General features: G+C 37.1%; 1 protein-coding gene and 1 non-coding gene across 8 annotated transcripts in view; both read left to right on the top strand.

Annotated features, from left to right (window-relative positions):
* The window catches only part of LOC125488513 (cytohesin-1-like), a 79,543-nt gene extending 68,889 nt beyond the window's left edge, over positions 1–10,654 (top strand). For all 7 annotated transcript variants that reach the window (XM_048627111.1, XM_048627107.1, XM_048627110.1 and 4 more), the window contains 4 exons: positions 2,353–2,471; positions 3,596–3,707; positions 6,182–6,312; positions 7,590–10,654. In XM_048627111.1, coding sequence (XP_048483068.1) covers positions 2,353–2,471; positions 3,596–3,707; positions 6,182–6,312; positions 7,590–7,728 — 501 coding nt within the window. In that variant the 3' untranslated portion in view covers positions 7,729–10,654. The remainder of the gene's footprint in view (positions 1–2,352; positions 2,472–3,595; positions 3,708–6,181; positions 6,313–7,589) is intronic.
* An 882-nt stretch (positions 10,655–11,536) lies between these two features.
* On the top strand, positions 11,537–11,609 carry Trnav-uac. Its single transcript has one exon. It is a non-coding gene; the product is annotated as a tRNA-Val (tRNA).
* Positions 11,610–22,040: the final 10,431 nt, after the last annotated feature.

Genomic DNA, 22,040 nt, shown 5'->3' with positions numbered 1-22,040 from the left:
TTAAGCGCTTGTCATCTGAACTGGGCCTAAGAAATAAGCATCGACAAGATCAGGAAAACTGATTGTCAATAATAGTTTACAACGGTTTTTATGTATTGATTTAATACAGTTGTGTCTTGTGTCTTGAGTGGTGTGTTATGGTTTCATTCGCAACCAAGTGAAGCGAGATAAACATAAATATTATGCACATTTAGTACCAACTGATAACCTAATGCTATTTATAAACTAGAAGGACACATGTGCTTTATTCTTTACTTTTTACATGAAAAAGCTATAAATTACTACCTATTCATCCACATCATCCAACAATAGCTAACTTCTGAAATTGCTCAAAGGTTGTATTGTCGAGATGAAATCTGTAAATTGACAATCAATGCTCATGTTGCATTAAGCGTAACAATTAGTATTTACAAATACATAGAGAATGACCTTGGTCCTTGTTGACGACGCCACGACGCCTTATTATGAGGCCATGTATATAGTTGAATTTGGAACCTTTTATTGTTTATTGTTTATAGTTTATGTCATTGTGACTTTGCTAGATACTTTTACACTATTATTCTCATTCATTGTAAATAAAACCACCAAAGACCATGTTTTATATTATTCTATTATTCTTGCACCTCAATAACCAGCTGCATCGCTAAAATGGTCACGACGCCTTATTATGAGGCCCCATGTATATAGTTTGAATTTGGAACCTTTTATTGTTTATTGTTTATAGTTTATGTCATTGTGACTTTGCTAGATACTTTTACACTATTCATCTTCATTCATTGTAAATAAAACCACAAAAGACCATGTTTTATATTATTCTATTATTCTTGCACCTCAACAACCAGCTGCATCGTTAAAATGGTCCTTCGAGCTAACTCCATAATCAGCTGAGGTGTAAAGGATATACGGCCAAAAAGTGCACCCGGTCGAAGGCGAAACTCGGCTACAAAATGTGCCGTCGACGTCACATGATGTCCTTCGACGACGACGCAGCCCTCAGTAAAGCCGAAGTGAGAACTGGAGACTGGGTGTCGCAGCAGTACAATGGGCGTCATCCGAAGCACACCGTCCACCACGCAGACCGTAGGGAGTGTGGTCGCTAGCGGGAGCAACAGAGCGAGAACCGGGCAAGCACGGGGCCTGCACCTGATGTAACAACCGTAGGTCCCGCGCGCCCGTCGGCTGTGCCCGGCACTGATCGGGGCCTGCACCTGAGGATACAACCGTGGGTCCCGCGCTGCCGCCGGGTGAAGCTGGCACTGATGTCCCGGTTCAGCAGCTCGCCGCGCCACCGCCGCCGCCGCCCACACACCCCAGGGGGGAAGCATGTTGACGACGCCACGACGCCTTATTATGAGGCCATGTATATAGTTGAATTTGGAACCTTTTATTGTTTATTGTTTATAGTTTATGTCATTGTGACTTTGCTAGATACTTTTACACTATTATTCTCATTCATTGTAAATAAAACCACCAAAGACCATGTTTTATATTATTCTATTATTCTTGCACCTCAATAACCAGCTGCATCGCTAAAAGTCCTATTGACCAAATATATAATAGATATTCTTTCGTAGATTAGATAGATAGGTATCTGTAATCTTATTAAATCAAATGATACATAAAATATCTGATTGTAAAAGATCGTTATATGTAGATGTAGAAATTGTTGAATAAGAACCCTGATTGCTCATAATGACATTCATAACATAATAAAGTCGTAGTTATCACTGGCCCGATGGTCTCACAACAAAACAGAGTCATCATTAGTTATCACAAGTTGCTCGCGACGTAATATTGTCTACAATTAATGCGCAGTGTTGTGTATTATTTGTTTTAAATATTGTGTTTACTATTTCCTCATTTAGGTAAGTACGTGTTATCTTAAAAAACAATGTAGTAAAAAGTGACCATAATATTATTTATTTACTAATAGGTTACTGTAGGATACCTACTGTGAATTTGATAGCAATTATCAGTAAAACTTGTAGTAAGGACTTCTGGTAAACATAAAACATCTCTCATATTATATAAGCGAGGAATGCATTATAAGCAATCCTCTATAAAGTCTATTCTTTTATCTCTGATACTAAATACCAGGTTTTATTAAATTTCACATTTGCACTTGTGAATATAGTATTTTAGATAAAAGGGGACTTATTTATGTGCGTACCTATGTAAAGTCAAATTATGAACGGTTCATCAACAGTCGATTGTTCCGTCAATAGAACGATACGTCACTTAATCGCAGCACGATCGACTGTTGATGAATCGTTTAAAATCTGGCAATTAAAAAAAACAGACTTTAAATTAATCAACCTACATTTCTCATATGATATTTATCTTTAATTCCAGTCATTATACGAGTCTATAAAGACGGAGCCGTTCAAGATCCCCGAGGACGACGGCAACGACCTCATGCACACGTTCTTCAACCCCGACAAGGAGGGCTGGCTGTGGAAGCAGGGCGGCAGGTACGGACCACCACTGTACTGTTCACAAATATGTCGACAGTAACGTGTCGGTGACCCCCTTTACTGTCGACACGTCGTTTTCAATAACGAAAAGATAGTGATGATGATGATGCTGATGACCTTCCGACCGATTTCGGCCACGGCGACTGCCATCGACTCCTCTTACTGTGACGCCTGAAGCGCACCAGCGGGAAAACCTAATGTTGGCTCTGCTGCGCCTTAAGATGGCTAATATAGTTTCATCTTGTTGCTTCGACCGCGATTTTTGTTGGTGCAGAGTCAGCCGCGGTTGCTACCATCCTGAATTTTTGATTTAAAGATCTGTGGTTGGCCTTTATCCTTTCGTTATTGAAAATGATGAGTTATGCGACCCCCTTTACAGTTTCAATATTTTTGCAATCCTTTTCTGCTTACTTTAAAATTTTTGCAAGACGCACACTTACTATAATACCTACAACAAAACTGACCCAATAAGCCAAAATAAAAAGTAGAGTCAGCGTCTGTGCTGTCAATAACTTGAAACAAGGACTATTTGTGCAGTATTGTAGCTCCATTTACCTACAATAGGGTGTCGAATGTGCGTGGAATATTAATCTTTACGGTCCGTGCGTGACCGAATGTTTCTGTGTCATCGTTACGCGTCTTTTAGTTTTGCGTAGCCGCGCTATTTGCACGCGATTTAGGAACATAATAGTCATATGTTTTGTTTAATTAGTACGCCATAATTTGCGGGGGTAGTGACCGCTTGTTTATTGTTTTGTTTAGTTGGAATGTCAATTTACTTTTTGATTCGAAATGAAAAACAGATGACTGCGGTCTTTAATTGTTTGAAACCTGAATTGATCGGCAGTTTTCCTCGTGAACAAGAAACATATTTCTGAGGAGCTATTCTCGATCACCCGCCCTTTAAATAAATTCTGTCAGAGGTGATGATATCCTGCAAATTTGATAGTGACCATTTTGCAATGAATTCTAACTCGACTCCTTTCACGAACTTTTTCTCCTGACTTCCTCGTACGAATTTTCTTGATAACACACTGACGCTTGCGTTGAAGGTTCCGCTTTCAAATCTCCAGAAATATAACAATATCATATACTAACGTGGTTCTCTCCTACAATTCCAGATACAAGTCGTGGAAGAGACGGTGGTTCATCCTGAACGACAACTGCCTGTACTACTTCGAGTACACGACGGACAAGGAGCCGCGAGGGATCATCCCGCTAGAGAACATCTCCGTATGTATTTAATTTATTTACTAATGAACGAAAAAGAAAAGAGAATAATATATATACAGGGTGGCCCAAAGAGTGACGTCCAAAGAAAAATGTTTGATTCCTTAGGTCAAGGGGTAGCCAAATCACCCCCATGTATGTTCAGCAATTTTTAGTAGTTTAGGAGTTATGATTTTTTTTTCAATTTTTCTACGAAAATCGACCTCAGTGGATTAATTATGTTTTATTATTTTTTGGATAACTTTTTAAAAGCATTTTTTATTTTTGTGCCATCCTCTTAAGTTGTCCTTTTAACCATAAAAGTTTCAGCTTCCTAGCTGTAATGTAAGTTAGTTATTTTTTTATCGAAAGTTCGAATTATATCATCGAGCTAGACTGCTCTGAATTTTCTACTTGAAATTAAAAATTGAAAAAGATATTCTCATGGTGCCTTATTAATTTTAAAAACTCCGCAAGGTTCCAAAATTACATAAAAATAAAAATAAACTATTGCTTAATAGGGTATTATTTGCAGAAAAAAGCCTTCAAAGGTACCTGGGTGAAATTTACCTAATTAGTAAATTGTTTCAGAAAGTTGAAATATTCCTGTTATGTCATTACTAAGGACTAATTAAGTTAGAAAATGTATCAAATTAAAGGGAAAATTAAATGATTTACTTTTTTTTAAAATTTAAGTTACATTTTTGAATGTAAATTCTTAGAAAAATGTTTTAGTCTGAGTAGTAAGATTTATGAGATAATTTTATTATTAATAATAAGTAAATAAACTCTAATAATTATTTTACACATTTACTCACAATAAATTTTCAAAATGGCGACCTCCCATAGCAATACACAACCTACATCTACGCAAGAAATTTTCTTTAAGTCGCCTATACGCTTCTCTGTTTCATTCAAATGTAACTTTTTGACAGATGTCACATTTTTGAGAAAAGGTACTTTTTTTACATGTTTAACATTTTGACAAATGTCATATTTTTTTACATTTGTCACTTTTTTGACTTAAAGAAAATTTCTTGCGTAGATGTAGGTTGTGTATTGCTATGGGAGGTCGCCATTTTGAAAATTCTTTGTGAGTAAATGTGTAAAATAATTATTAGAGTTTATTTACTTATTATTAATAATAAAATTATCTCATAAATCTTACTACTCAGACTAAAACATTTTTCTAAGAATTTACATTCAAAAATGTAACTTAATTTTTAAAATAAAGTAAATAATTTAATTTTCCCTTTAATTTGATACATTTTCTAACTTAATTAGTCCTTAGTAATGACTATTCTATTCTATTCTCTGTGGGGGTGTAAGTACCTGCACCTGGCTCTCTCGAGTGGAACCTTTGTGCATATCCCCAAGGTCTAAACTGCCTTCCTAAGCTTGGACCATTTCCCACCACGCTGGTCCACTGCGGGTTGGTGGGTTCACATATCTAGATGTGCTAAATCTAGATATGCAGGTTTCCTCACGATGTTTTCCTTCACCGTAAGAGCGATGGTATACATTGTACTTAAGTTAAAAGAACTCATTGGTACATGTCAGCGCCGGGATTCGAACCCGCATCTCTTGATTGAGAAGCGGGCGCTTACCCGACTGAGCTACCACCGCTCTTAGTAATGACATAACAGGAATATTTCAACTTTCTGAAACAATTTACTAATTAGGTAATTTTCACCCAGGTACCTTTGAAGGCTTTTTTCTGCAAATAATACCCTATTAAGCAATAGTTTATTTTTATTTTTATGTAATTTTGGAACCTTGCGGAGTTTTTAAAATTAATAAGGCACCATGAGAATATCTTTTTCAATTTTTAATTTCAAGTAGAAAATTCAGAGCAGTCTAGCTCAATGATATAATTCGAACTTTCGATAAAAAAATAACTAACTTACATTACAGCTAGGAAGCTGAAACTTTTATGGTTAAAAGGACAACTTAAGAGGATGACACAAAAATAAAAAAATGCTTTAAAAAAGTTATCCAAAAAATAATAAAACATAATTAATCCACTGAGGTCGATTTTCGTAGAAAAATTGGAAAAAAAATCATAACTCCTAAACTACTAAAAATTGCTGAACATACATGGGGGTGATTTGGCTACCCCTTGACCTAAGGAATCAAACATTTTCCTTTGGACGTCACTCTTTGGGCCACCCTGTATATTGGTAGCTATTCTAATTTTAACGCTGTCAAACTATAAAATTTCCTAGCAATATTTACGGGTACGCTCATAGTTTTGAATTTGAATTTTATTAAAGAAAATGTTTTGACAGCTCTAAAATTCGAATTTGTGCCTTTAGAATCGACCTCATTGCTCGTTGTTAAATTATATAAGCACTTGACCCCTCTCATAAATATCCGTCCACCCTAAGGTTGTCTTAAAAAAATCGCTACAAGCGATAAGTCCGCCATTTTTATATGTGTGTTACAAATAAAGAATATTCTATACTATTCTTACTGACCCTTGTCCCCACACATTCCAGGTGCGTCCCGCGAGCGACCGGCAGCGGCCGCACTGCCTCGAGCTGTACGCGAGCGGCGGCGCCGACCTCATCAAGGCGTGCAAGACCGACTCCGAGGGCAAGGTGGTGGAGGGGAAACACACTGTCTACAGGTAATGTGTCACTATAGTCACCTATACCTACAGAATAGTGTACAGAGGTAAAAGCTGCCATTGCCCTTTGTGTCTACCACAGAGATCAACTACCTGACTGACAGCGTCGTTACTTTTAGTGTACACGGGATCCGGAGATAAAAACGGTCATTGACTTTTGTGCCTATAATCGATCTGACTGCGTCGCTGACCCTATCCCGTACCAAGAAACGCAGCACTTACGCGGGAACGTCACAAAAGTGACAGAAACCAATGGAAAGCTCAATATTAAAGCTCTAAGAGGCCAATGGCCGTTTTTATCTGTGATGTATCTGTGTAGTGTATAATAGACCGCACTGCCTCGAGCTGTACGCGAGCGGCGGCGCCGACCTCATCAAGGCGTGCAAGACCGACTCCGAGGGCAAGGTGGTGGAGGGGAAACACACTGTTTACAGGTAATGTACTTACCACATCTGAGGTTAAACCTGACCCCTCTCAGAAGCATTGTTACTATGAGATGGGGTCAGGTTTCTTTGCACCTGATCCAGAGATAAAAACGGTAATTGACCTTTGTGCCTATGCGTCAATTCACACGTACCACAACCACACCACGTCGCAGCGACAAAATGCGGTCAAGCTGTGGTTACGTGTGAATTGTGTGACAGCGGCTTTTTGCAGTTGCGTTGTGGCAGCGACAAAATGTCGATGTGGTTGTGCTGTCGCTGTCATTGCGATGTGGTACCCACGTGGTCGTATGCAGTTAATACGGAGAACAGGTTGCCGCAGTGCCGCCGCCGCGTGGCGGCGTTGCCGTTGCGATGTGGTTGCGTTGTGGTTGCGATGTGGTTGCGATGTGGTCGTATTACACAGGTGGTCGATGACAACGGCAAAATGTGGCACGTGTGAATTGGATTATTCATTGTCAATACAAAATATACGCCCGACCACACCGCGTGGTTGTGGTGTGGTTGTGGCTGTGGTGTGGTTGTGGTACGTCTGAATTGACCCTATAATCGAATCTGACTGCGCGCTGACCCAACCCCGTATTTCGAAACACAGCACTTACGCGGGGACGTCACAAAAGTGACAGAAGAGAATGGAAAGCGATATGTATCGATTACTTTTGACGCTAATGCAATACTTACTAGGAGGATTAACGTTTTTATCTGTAACTATAGTATGCAGAGCAAGGCTCAGTGCTCACGCTAATATTATGTGTGTTATAGCCAGATTGATCAAAATATTGCGATAAAATACCAAAGTTATGCTCTTCTAATACTGAAATTTGTCATTTCCAGAATGTCAGCGGCAACGGTAGAAGAGCGAGACGAGTGGATCGAGTGTCTCCGTCGCTCCATCAGCCACAATCCCTTCTACGACATGCTCGCGCAACGCAAGAAGAAGGCACAGCACAGCGTGCATTCCAACTCGCACTAGAACGTTCTATGGCGTTCTAGAACCTTCCAGAGTGTTCTAGAAACTGCCAGAATGTTCTAGAAACTTCCAGAACTCGTCACAAGACACATCCACCGATGATGTGACGGATAATACAAGAATGCAGAAAATAACACGTAGTGAGTGCTATTTTGATATTAAGCCGTGTAAAGACTAGATTAGAACTACTTTAGTGCATAATGGTCTACTGAATTGTAAATGCAAAAGAGTATTTTTGTACGAAACGTCAATACTCACTGATTTCAGTCTCGTTTTGTATGGCAAAGTTATTAGACAGTCGTTAAGATCGTGATAATGATTAGTCCTTAAAACTTGTTACATATTAAAATGTACCTACAACATCTGTGTGGAAATCTATAATTAGACATCATCTATACGGATTGATAGATTCGGTATGCTTACTACAGGTTTTATAGTTTAGCAAATGGAAAAAAAATACTTTTTCTTGATTTTCTGCGAAAAGTTTCACGATAGTTTCCGCTAGAGGCGCCACTTTGTATGCGAGAAAACAAAAACTTTCACAGTTTATGAAAAGTATAAAAACCAGTACTAAACGTAGGTCAGATCCATGAATTGACAAGTTAAATGATGTATTAAAGTGTCTTATGAAAATCTACTATTTCGTAGTACTTACAAGACTATCCTTTGATTATCATTTTATTGGTATGCAATATACCGAAGAAAATCTGTAAGGTCAGGACAGGACAACAAATATAACCTTTACGTCCATAGTTTTAAGAGTCATCATTGATTTTACGAATAACAGCTTTATTTTCTGCAATGATAGTTTGCAATCTTATGAAATTTTCAACTCATGTAAAAATAGTAAAAATACAGAATGCTAATGATGCTATTGAGCGACATTCAGTAAATAATATTACGAGAATAAAATACCTGCTGCCTTACCACCATCGAAACATTAGCAATCAACAATCCATAGGTAGCATCACCTATCTGTCAAACATCTGTCGGATCCATACAAATTATTGCAGGAATGCTGCTTAGCTTAGTGCTGCTTAGGGATTGTTGATTGCTAATGTTCAGTGGTGGTACGGTAGCTAAACATTAAAAAGTGTCGACCACAATACATACAAGTATGTCATTTACAATCATGATTGCGACATTAATGATAGGTGTACACTGTACATATCATGCCAATATGCTGGTAGTTATACGTTGAATAGGGTCATGGTTTGTAGAGACCCTACTCTGATTTTACAACTACGATTTGAATATTCCAGAATGTAGTTCCGTTTCCTTCAACCTTCGTAGCTGTAAAATCATGGTAGACATAACGTTTATAGTTGTCCATGTAAATATCTAAGGAAAGACTGACAATGTATAAAGTGTAATTTACACATGGCTTCAGTGTTTTGCTGAGTACATTTGTAGTCGAAGCCTTAACTTATATTTAATATTCTGGATTTTTCATATTTGTTTGTTGACTCAAATGTGAGTTTAAACTTTTTTATTTCATTGATCACTTCTTTTTGTGGTGTAAGTATCTTCTTCTTAATTTTTCGATATATCGTATTCTAATGCAGTGAAGTTGAGTGCGTTTCCTCTGTATATGGTATCACTTATCCGCTCCTTTTATATGTTAAGTAAATCTGAGAATATTATATCTAAGGCAAGGTTTTGGCTTCCAAACAAGTTTGATTGTATTGACAATAAAACAATTATTTGCTATCGATTGCCTGCTGAGTTGTTCGAATGTTTGTGTATATTTTATAACTTAGCTTAATAGGCAGAATTCGTATTAAAATAGTATTACCTATTATGTATTGTATAAATTGCTATAGTTAGCGTAGGTATATGGTACATTATTTACTTGACTATAATTTTGTTGGTAATACAGGCTTTGGTGTTGCTTTCTCATCGGTAGGTACATATAACTGGATGTATGTATTGTTCAATATTGTACAACGATTTGTATATTTATGGTTATATCGATGCAAGGTAGGTTTCATTAATTACATACAGTTTTTACTATTGAAAGATACGATATTTTATAGTCTATTTAATTTACCCATGGTACGGAATACGTAAATGTTTTGTTTGCTGAATGATAAAAATATTTGAAGCGAATGTATCGAAAGGTTCAGTTAGATTATAACGTGTCCATTTGCTAATAGATTTCGTTGTTTTTTTTATATTTTTATGTGTGGCACATTTATGACGGTTTATCTGCATAATCCAATAGTGTCACTAGATTTTCTTAGCCCAGTACGGTTATATGGGCAATAATTCGTTCAACTGGTAAATCATTCTATTTTTATCTGCAAATAGTAACCGAAAATAAATGTTGAATTAACGGATGCAAAAATGATTTCAAGTAAATTTTAACAAGTTTACTGTCGGTTGATTATTGTAGCACAAAAATATGTACAGAGTAAAACAATCGAATGACCAACCGTGGGGCAAGTGTAGGTTTTTCTTAACCGATCGAACAGTGAAGATCTATTCAAATTTGTATGGAGCGAAGCTAGTGCGTATTCGCGTTTACTAGCCATACTTGAACGAAGTAGAAACTCGCACTCACATTTACATTTATTTAAAACAACAGTCCCTTGATTTTCGGAGAATTCATTGGTTTTACCCAGCCCTGTGTTTATAAAGTCTACGTTTTTTTAATTATATTACGCAATAATCGAGATTTATATTTGTCACAAAATATGCGACTATATTTTTATGAGAAGGTGCCTAAAATTTTGATCTGTTTTAGTAATAGTTAGAAGGTATTTAGTTAATAGTAATTTAGTGCGTTGTAAATTCGCCGTAGAAATGTTAATTTATCTCAATTGTAATGTTTTATATGACAATGGATATAATGCGTTATTATTGTAATGTTGTAAATAATTTTGTAAGAAATGGAATAATTAATAATACACATACAATTAATTATCTATTTTGTAGTTTGATTTCACATGCCTATCAATCCAAAGAGAATAATTTATGGTTCATATTAATATTAATACCTACTATACTTAGGCACTGTTTCACAATGTCTGGTTAGTGGCTACCTGTGAGGTAAAGTACATGTTGTCACTGTCAAAAAAATAATATCAGAGAGTGACAGCATGTATTTTATCTCACAGGTAGCCACTAACTAGACATTGTGAAACAGGGCCTTAGTGTACAGATAGAATAAAATAAACTATGTATTTTGGAATCTACAAAGTCAAAGTTATTCATAATGACCCCTTTCATTTGCTTTGTGCCCCTTTCATTGATGACTTCCTTACAGTATCCTTTTTCTACACCCTGTATTATTTCTGAGAAGAACAGAATTATGACCGACGAGAATGAATAGGTAGACTTTGTCTGTCCATAATCATCATCAGCCTTTATCATGGACAATAAGACTTTCCGAAGCTACAATAGACAGTGAGCCCTGGACCTTCCTCATGCAGTTACTAGCCACTCGGTAGTGTATTTTTTCTCTGCGGGCCACTACCTACCGGCTATCTGTCAGTTTTCTTCTATCGTATGATTTATGATCGTTTCCGCTAGAGGCGCCACATTCGTATGCAACAAAACAGTAGAGTCAGTGTCACCATTGAAGTCCGATAGATGTGGCGCTGCACTCACAGGGGCTCACAGGGCTAAGTGCCAGATCGTAAGAATAAAAGAAATAGTTCCCGATTTTGCCGTAAAATTTCAGTGGCGGACTCTAATAACTATCGCAGTTTACACTTTCAAAATTTAGAGGCCGCTTACCTACAGTCTCTTCCTATTTCCAACAGGCTAGCTTCGATTTTGGTTGCACTTTTCACATCAGCGTTCACCGGGTTCCGTGGTGTAGTGGTTATCACATCTGCTTTACACGCAGAAGGCCGCCAGTTCGATCCTGGCCGGAATCACACTTTTTGTGTTTATATAATATTTTTATTGTATTTCTGAGAAAAATAACCTGGTTGGTTACAAAAAATAATGACCGGACTCGCAATCGAAGGATTTTATTTATTTATTTATTTATTCTTCATTGCACAATATACAAAAGTAATTATGTACAATTAGGTGGACTTAATGCTAAAAGCATTCCGTCCATCATACTAAAATATTATAAATGCGTAAGTTTGTACGGTAATTAAGTACTTACTAGGTATTTACAATTGATTTTCTTACAAAATAGTAGTTTCTTTGAGGTCGGTGTCGGTAGAAATAAAAGAAAAAAAATTAAATACTTACTAGGAACGTCGTAGTAATACCAGTATAATTATGTATATTTAACACGTTCCCTTTATTTTCGGATTGTTTCGTGATCCGTGAATCAAACGCAATATCCTCGAAGTGAAGGCTAATAACCAGCCAATTTCATAAACTCTTTAAGAAAAATTCTCGCCGTATCGTGTCGGTATTAAATCTCGCCAAAGGCTCGGTTTCACCACCAAATTATAAACTCCACTTAGATAAACCACCGATTTAGATAAACTTCTCTCCTCTCAGCCTATCGCACTACCAATCACTTTCTCGACATCACCAAAGGTTAACTGGTAGAGAATGCTACTAGTATTAAGTTCGCCTTTGTACTATTTTTTTATGTGCAATAAATAATTTATAATAATAGTTAATAATAATAAACCTTAGTAGTAGGACCACAAATTTGTGGGTAGGACCAACCAACTGCAACACGGGTTTGTTATCGACGTAGATAAACGTCACTGTACAGAATACGGCTCTGTGTTTGGTGGAACGAGCATTAAACGAGTTTATCGACGTCGATAAAAAACCTGTGCAGCGGCGACAAGGAACATAAGTAAGTACTTCTCTAACGATAAGAGTGGGACCAAAGTCTCCCGTTATCGTAAAGTAAGTATTGTTTCTTTATCTGCGCGCGTTATAAATCTGTAATAAATAATAATTGCGGACTAAATTATGTAAACATATTGTGTTGTTGGTTGAACAAAAAAGTCATCGCTATCAGAAAAACTACATGAAACAATTAACCCCAGCCTATTCTTAACGGGGATTACTGGGTAGCGGTGCAATCGTGCTTTGGTAATGAAGGCAGCCAGCAGGTGGTGGGTTTACGAGCCTCGTGGTGAGTTTACAGCCGACAGTAAATCAGCGTCGCGATGCATCACGGATATTGGCTGCGAACTGCGGGGTTACCACCACCGAACTTTAGCAATAAACAATGCTTGAGCAGCGCGCAGCGTCGCTTGCTTGTCAAATCTGACGTAGCTTCTATTGGTCTAACAGAATTTTACTAGCCATAGGATGTATTTGCTTTGTGGGAATAAATAACCGGTGTTTTTCAAGCACATATTATAAGCCTCGTTATGGGTAGTATAAGTACGTCGTTTTGCAAGTAAGTACATAATTATTATGCTTGTTATGATTGGATATGCTGTAACTATCATCTGTTAAGATGCTGTGGCCACTGATGTTATGATTGGATGCGGAAAGCTAAAGATCGCATACAGTGGCGTGCTTTGGGAGAGACATACGTCCAGCAGTAAACTGCTATAGGCTGATGATGAGGATATTATATCTATGCTTACTCTCTACAAAACATTTTTGTTACTAACGCAATGATTCGAATTTGTGTTTTTAAAATAAACCTAAGTATCAAAATTCGTTTCGAGAATACAGTGTACACGCATTTCTACGAGTTTCTGTGGCAAAGCCGCGTACTTGCACAAGATACAAGAGTACGTAATGAAAATGAATAATAGCAATACTGCGAAAGCATCAGTCTTGCGCCCCGCGCATCGCTTCACCGCAAGCTCGCATTAAAATTCACCAAGCTAAGCCCCACTGAATAATGGCCGCCGATCCACACCGAGACATCTATAATGTTTACTAAATAAGCGAACGAATAGCGCACAATTTGTTCCGTTTAAAACGTCGTGTAATCGGCATAATCCCTCGTTTTATCATTGCTGGATTACTGCAATAAGATTAATTAGCTTTCGTTATGTGGAATTGTTATTGTCGGGATGATCGTTGAGCTTTGTGTTGTGTTGGAGATTTATTGTTATTGTTCTGAAGACAAGTTGAACTGAAGACGAGGAAATAGCCCGCGCAGTAACAACGACCATAGACAAGACAGGTGGACGAAGTCGTTGTAGGAGGAAACCTGAGGGTCGGCAAGTTGGACAGGTTTCAGGGTGTCATCATTATGATGATGATGAAGAAATACACTCACACTCACATCTCATGAACAATGAAAAAGTTTCAGTGACATGTGGAACTGGTGGTTTTTTGGCAGGTGTTTACTGTACTTAGGGCTGATTTTTAGGGTTCCGTAGCCAAAATGGCAAAAACGGAACCCTTATAGTTTCGTCATGTCCGTCTGTCGGTCTGTCCGTCTGTCCGTCTGTCACAGCCGATTTACTCGGAAACTATAAGTACTACAGTGATGAAATTTGATGGGAATATGTGTTGTATGAACCGCTACAAAAATATGACACTAAATAGTAAAAAAAAGAATTGGGGGTGGGGCCCCCCATACATGTAACTGAGGGATGAAATTTTTTTTTTCGATGTACATACCCGTGTGGGGTATCAATGGAAAGGTCTTTTAAAATGATATAAAGTTTTATAAAAAACATTTTTCTTAAAGTGAACGGTTTTTGAGATATCAGCTCTCAAAGTCGTAAAAAGTATGTCCCCCCCCCTCTATTTTTATAACTACGGGGTATAAAATTCTAAAAAAAATAGAGGTGATGCATGCTAATTAACTCTTTCAACGATTTTTGGTTTGATCAAAGTATCTCTTATAGTTTTTGAGATAGGTTGATTTAACTGTAATTTTGGTTATTATATTTGCTGCTACGGAACCCTTTGTGCGCGAGCCCGACTCGCACTTGGCCGGTTTTTCAATAGTCAGATAGATGTTATCTGTCGAATAAAAATTGTTGCTGTCACTGTCTTATACAAACATTCAGTCGCGACAGTCTCATAATTATTCACCAGATAACTTTTATCTGGCTATTGAAAAATCAGCCCTTACTTACATTACCTACTTAAGGGCCCGTACAGGGTGACGTGCCGCGCCAATTTTGGGTTTTCAATGCTCTTCACACAGCACACGCAGTGACACGCACACATGTAAGTTTGCACAGTGGGTCGATAAACTTTTACTCGCCAACTTTATTGACAATTATGTTCAAGTACATTTTGGGTGATTTTAGGGTAAGTAAGTATAATTCTCACTTACACTGGTAGGCACCAGGAAAGAGTAGAAATTAATAGGGGTGCCACTTTACTCTATACTCGGAACCCGATTAGCTTTCTCAAACAAATGTGGTATTTACTTGTAGAAAGGTAACTAAAAGTATTAAAGTGTAGATAATAAGTTTCGGGCATCCTCCAGCCTACTGAACCCCGACGACAAAGCAAAGTAAATACATAGTGTCGCAAAAGGGCTATACTAAGCCAAAAGGGGATGACTCAAGGGGTCATTCTGAACAACTTTTGTTCTACGAGATTTGCAAATTCGCGAAAAAAAATATTCGTTTTCCATGGTAAAAAGTCACATGTCCAACAAAGTTTCTATGAAAAAGGTTTTTTTTTGTTAATTAAGAGCAAAATAATAAAAGAGCAAAAGTTCAGAATGACCCCCTGTCTTACTCCTTTTTACCCGACTGCCGAAGGAGGAGGGTAATGTTTTTTGATTGTATGTATGTATATATGTATGTTTGTCTGTTTCTTTGTTCCCTCCTGTAGCCTAAACGGCTTGATAGATTTTGATGTATGAGGTATTGTTAGAAGCGTATTGATGGCGCGATGGCTATAGGCTATGTGACGTTCCATTAAAATGTACATAGCGCCCTCTTGAGGACATAACGTGATGATCGAAAAAATAATAATTCAACTTTGCCGTGTAAGGTATCAAATGAAAGGACTTGATTTTCACATTACAAAAATATGCATATTGAAGGTATTTAAATAACAACACCAAAATTATTGAAATAAAAAATGATCATGAACTACCTACCGACGTAAAATTTCATAAAATAAAAACAACTAAAAAGTTACAAATAAAAAAATACAATTATAAAAAACTAAAAACCTGACTGTACGCTAAAACATGAAAACGAGTCCCAATGTTAATGGAAAGTATCGCAGGCGGGGACCAACTTGACCGCCACTCAAGGCCGTTTTCTAAGTAACATTCAGCTAAATGGTGAACCCTCTGCTGGTATAATTTGTTTATATACCGCTTTTTCAATACCTGTAAGTACATTTTTTGGCAGCATAATATTTTTACTTAATTTTAGGGTTTCGAACGTCAAAAGAAAAAAAGCAACCGTTATAGGATCTCTTTTTTGTCCGTCTGTCTGACTGACTGTCTGTCACCGCCCTTTTTCTCAGAAACGGGTAAAGATATCAAGCTTATATTTCGCATAGATGGGGAGTACCCCAAAAAAAATATTAAGGTACTCCCTGTCCCACACAAGTAAATTGGGGCTTATATTTTTTCCAGTTATTTTGATGTGTATCCTTTTTTTTTCTTTGTTGTTTTGTATAAGTATGTGTTTCTTTTCTTTAAATCTGTATTTTTTTGTTGTTGCTGTCTATGTGTCGAAAAAATGTAGGTATCTTTATCTTCAAATCACGCCATCTATCGTTTGTTTTTTTTGTGGCTACTGTCTATAGAAGAAATTCCGTCATTGACAATTTTACGTTACGAATTTATTTTTATTTATTTTATTTTTATTTTTACATTTTCGTGGAGAATCAACAGCATTTTGTTAATAAATAATTATTACTTATGAACACATAACAACTTGATGCCATTAACAGAATGAACTTAGTAAACCCAGTAAACCTAACACGTCCAGAGGAAAAACAAAATCTCTTTCTCTCTCTCTGAAAAACATACTTAATAGCCCAAACTCGATGCTTTTAGCTATTAACATCTTTGAAATAAAATTGAGCCACCACCGTGTTACTGCCCTCATCAGATCCTCACGAGACCATACCTCAACCAGCACCAAGAGACTGTATTTTTGATCCCTAACCTAATGTTCGTGCGTATTGTCATCACTTAGATCCATTCGCTATATTCCTGCTCCTCATCAGACCTTTACGAGACTGTAATATTACGAGAATATTGCACACTATCTAATTTAATTTAATGTATTGAATATACTGGAAGAATTATGCTTCCTCAATTTCAAATCAAATTATGTTGGTGTCATAAAAGTTGAAAAAGTGCAATGACAACCAATGTGCAGTGATTTTGTATCTGTACACGATAAGATCGCGAGCTGTCAGTGCTGCCTAAACCGACGTGACCCTTCTTTGGAGGCCAGCGGCCAACTGAGTCAAACGTCACTTGTGTTTATGATTTTATAACACAGAAAGCCGCCATAGATATTTGTATGAAGATTTGAGGGAAAAAAATTGCTCAAGTTTGGGATTAATTTACACAAAATAAGTGTGTGTTTATTAAAAAACAAGGTATTTAGCGCCTAGTCCAAGCCTTTAACTTTATAATATGATAAAAATCATATGAAAATTCTTAATAATTACGACACAGTTGTTACAATACGGGAGTGTGATTGACTGGTTTTTCTTTATATTCTGAAATTAATTTACAGTTATCCATAATCATTTACTTAAATTCGAATGATTCAGCACCTAGCTAAACTCTTCAACTACCTGTGTGATTTTTTTCAAGGCTGTAGAGCATCATTTACTACATAATTCTATGACAATGCCAACCCTCGATTCCCTATTGCAGACCCTTAAGTGCCAATTTCACCATTCTCTGTTAGAGCATAATCAGGGAGTAGTGGTTAACTTTTGACACATCTGTCATGAATTTCATATGGAGATGACGTTTAATTTATAAATCAATCCCTGTCGGTTGGATAACCGACAATAGAGAAATTAGCACTTAGCCTACTATCACTGTAAAAACAAAGTCTGTGTAAGTTCTTACATAGAAGTTTTATCTTGAGCTTGATTCCCGAGTGAATAGCCGGAGTCATAATAATATGTGATGGTTTATTTCTTTACTAACATATGAATTTATTTTTTAAGTCTGGGCACGTATCGTCGTAAAGAAATGCACACGGGACAAATAGCTGAACAGGGCAAGTCCGAGTCAACAAACTTCTAAGAGATGCTGTATGTAGGTTGATACTTGCTAGAAGTAATCCCTGCTTTCCAGAATTATTGGAAAACATAATATATATAGTATAGCTGTTCTCGCGAGCTTCACTTCACCTTAAAAAGTTTTCCCGTGGGAATTCCGGGATAAAAAGTAGCCTATGTTCTTTCTCAGGGTCTAGAACATATTTATACCAAATTTCATTCAAGTTTTGGAGTGAAAGAGTAACAGACAGACAGACACAGTTACATTCGCATTTATAATATTAGTTAGTCGTTAGTCGCAGGAACAGCTAAGCTCGAAATTCTGAAACTCAGCGTAAGAGAAGTTGTTCAAGATTCACTGTAAGGTAGGAGATGAGTTATTTATATTCACATTATTTACTTTCTGTTTGCATGCAAAAAGGTCGTGGCATCGGTTACAGCGTCTAGGAGACGGTTTCTATTTTGGGTGAAACGACTGTTGAATTTTTCAGCACTGTCTGGCTTGCCTTGAAGGTTTTGAACATTTATCGAAATGAAGATCACGTTTAAAATAGGATCTTTTAAATTGAAAAACAAATTGTTTAGTTACAAGTACCTACCTAATGTTTTTTCAACAACACATTAATTTGAAAGTAAATGTCTTCCGACCTCATCTTAAATTACTCTCTCGTATTTCTACCCTCTATGTTAGTACTTACTTATACAGGTACGTCTATTGTTGCAATTTAATAATTTACTTCGGTAACTCTATAAAACGAAAATTGTAGGGTCTTTCCTATCTGTCTCTAAACATTAAAAATACCTATACTTAATTAGGTATTCATTCCTACTTACATTTTTTCACCTTTACCTAACTTAAAGTCCAAAGTTAATCTGAACCCTCGTAGCATCGGGTCCCTGAAACCCACAAATCTCCGACTCGGCCATTAAGTAGGGGTTCTCATAAGAACCGGCGATATAGTGGTTCTAATTAGTAAGAGTCAACTGGCTTCTTGCGCTATTTGTACCAGGACAACAGGAGTTAATGCCACTGCGCAGCGGAATGAAATGGCAAGGATATTAAAGAAAGAAAGTTCGGCAGTTTATATTGATTCTCTACCTTACTAGTTTTTTTTAAGCCCTTTCAATTGATTGAAATAACGCTCAAGTTTTTATCTTTTTATTAAAATGATTTCATTACCGTCTATGATGATTCCTAACGAATTTTCCTGCAGGCTACCGATGTATGTGTACGCGTAATACGTCTAAACTAAAGGTAGACTTTGGCATGCAGTTAATACAAGTCAATTTGCGCCGCACTGAACATCACTAGTGCACAAAGGAGTTCCAGAGCTAAGGTATTTAATTAAAAACTTAACTGTTCACAATTTTTCACGTTATTAACGTAAGCGATTTTCCGACAAGCATCTTTCTTATAAAGGACTTAACAGGCACTTCGCGGAACGCAGACAAAAAAACTGAAAAGAATTTTCCGTGTCCACCGGAAAATCTGTTTGAAACGCCCAATAAACGTAGACCCCGCGTTCTACTCTTTGACAAGCACCGTGATGCTTCCCCGCTCGCAGCAGAAATTCAGCTTAGACTGGACATCAAAATAGGATGGATCGGACAAATGCAGTGAAAACTACAGTGCTTTTTATGTTATCCCAGTACTCGGATACCGCAGGATACCGACTGCACTTTTATCGGGAAAGGTGTCGGATAGAAATATAAAATTTTCTAACCGAAAACGTGTAATGTGTCGCGTTCATTTGTTTTACTGCTGCCGTGCTCGTGTTGCTGCCAACTTTCAATTCAACGTTTGTAGAGAGATCAGCGAATGTGAATTTGATGTTAAAGTACCTACATAGACTATCAAATATGGAATGGATAAGTAGGAATACTCCTGCTGTGTATCTCTATCTAACTATACCTACTCACCATCAACGAGTTCAAACAGAAAGTCATAAAGTCAAAAAGAAGGACATAAAGTCCTTCTTCAACTGACATCCAAATCTGGGATCCTGTAGGGTGTGGATGTGCCTATGGTGCCCACCCATGCACTATCGACCTCTGCTATGCCAACTTAATGAACATAATTTTTGTTTATGATTTACAGTCCGAGTACCTATAGGACACTGATATTTTACATAACGAGATCATTTTTATTTATCTAATACGTCTCGCAGACTAAAGATACAATTATATGGAATTGTTTTAACACTTGTGCACTGAAAGCATCTAATTCATCAATTCATTCATAATTATGTTCTTTAGGTTATAAGTAATTATGTATTTTAATGATTTTAAGTATTTTGCGACTCTTCTAAACATTTTGTAGGTATAGTTTGTTAAATCTGTAACTCACCATCAAACTTTGTATTTATAGGTGATGTGCTGAAAAAATATAGGTACACCATGGAATCCACATCCATATTTTGCGTAATAAAAAACGAGATCGCAAACCACACAAGAATGTAACCAAATAAACTTTACAAAAAAACCCAATAAACAAGAGCTAACAACGCAGACTGATCGTAAAACTCCGCCAGCACATCTCACTCGCATAAATCTTGGGAACTCTTAAAAGCAACAATATACTCGCTAAACTTAATTTTGAATCTGCCATAACGTCTTTTCAGAGCCATATTTTAAACCGAATATTGGCTTTAAATTGGTCCGTAATGCTTCTTCGCGGTAGTTTCGCAGCGCATCGGCGAGTTATTGCAATACTCTGTGTTTTATTACACAAATAACGATCGGTTTTTTGTTCTCCTACGTTTTTACGTAATTGATCTACTCGTACCATGTTGGTTTGCAGGGTGCTAGTGTGTATTCACGAGTATGCAGCAATATGAATACCGCTGTATTCCCTATCCGTATCCATAAGTATTATGTTATAGGTATGTTACAGATAGATAGATACACAAAGAAAGTAATAGCAATTTTATATAACAGCTAAATTAGGGTTTAAGCGTTTTCTTCCAGAGTGCATACACCTACTGCATACATACGGTGGAAAGGCAAAATGGTTTAAGCGCCATGACATAAAATGTTCACCAGAGCGATTTAAAGTTTGAAATTTTCGAAAAAAAATCATATCTCTGTAATTATTCTAGCTATGGCTTTGAAAATTAAAATACGTTAAATTGAAATAGTTTTCTATGTTATTCTGTATATAAAATGAATGTACATATTCTATTTACTGAAATAAGGGACATAAGACATAGGCATCTGAAATCTCAGTCAGGTAAAATTGGCTTAAACGACATTAACATTTTAATTAAATACAAGTAAAAACAATGTAAACACCAAGGAGATTTAACCATCACACCAGGATAATGTTTTATAATAATTTATGTTACTTTAAACATTCCATAAGAATGAATTAACCGCCAGACTAAGGCAATTTATATCTAAGATGAATGACTTAAAGAATAAATGAACTTATAATTGGACCTCAGAACTCGAGAACGGTTGAACCGATTTTGGTCTAGAAACATTTGTGGAAGTCCAGGGAAGGTATAAAAGGTAAGAAGGGTAGGGTAGCGTATGGTAGGGTAGGGTAGGGTAGGGTAGGGTAGGGTAGGGTAGGGTAGGGTAGGGTAGGGTAGGGTAGGGTAGGATAGGGTAGGGTAGGGTAAGAAGCGGTACCTGCGGGCCAGCTAGATTGAAAACAAAAAATTCATAATATCTCACCAAGTCGAGCAAAGAAGCGGCATGGCCGTACCTTTTCTCGAAGCATTATTTTATTATAAACTTTATTAACATGTTGTTCACCGCGAAATCACTTTGAGATTGAGATCCAAGTGATCAGCAGGTTTACTTATTCATTAATTAATAATCATAATCCAACCGACATTTCTTCGTCCGTCTCTATGCCACCATTCTGTCACCGCCTTTGTCCACCTTCCATCCTGCCTTCGAGCCAAGTTTCCTGCCGACTCCCATTTCAGTTCCGTGACCTGCATACCGACGTCGAAGACTTTTGTCTTTTGGTGATTTACCACGCTGGGAATACGGTCTGTAAGCGAAATTCTTAACATGGATCGCTCCATAGCTCTCTGTGCAACTCTGATTCGGTGCACAGTTTCCTTGGTCAGCGTCCATGTATCGGCACCGTATGTTAGTGTGGGCAAGACACATAAGCAATTATCAATCCATAAGCAGCGCTTTAAACTATCTGTCAGATTCATACAAGATACGCTAGATTTGATAAGCAAGCGACGATGCTTTAGGATTGTTAATGGCTAAGTTTT

The sequence above is a fragment of the Plutella xylostella genome, chromosome 17 (assembly GCF_932276165.1).
Source record: "Plutella xylostella chromosome 17, ilPluXylo3.1, whole genome shotgun sequence".
Taxonomy (NCBI): Eukaryota; Metazoa; Arthropoda; class Insecta; order Lepidoptera; family Plutellidae; genus Plutella; species Plutella xylostella.
The sequence above is the reverse complement of the archived record's forward strand: the minus strand, read 5'-3'. Positions and strand labels throughout refer to the sequence as shown.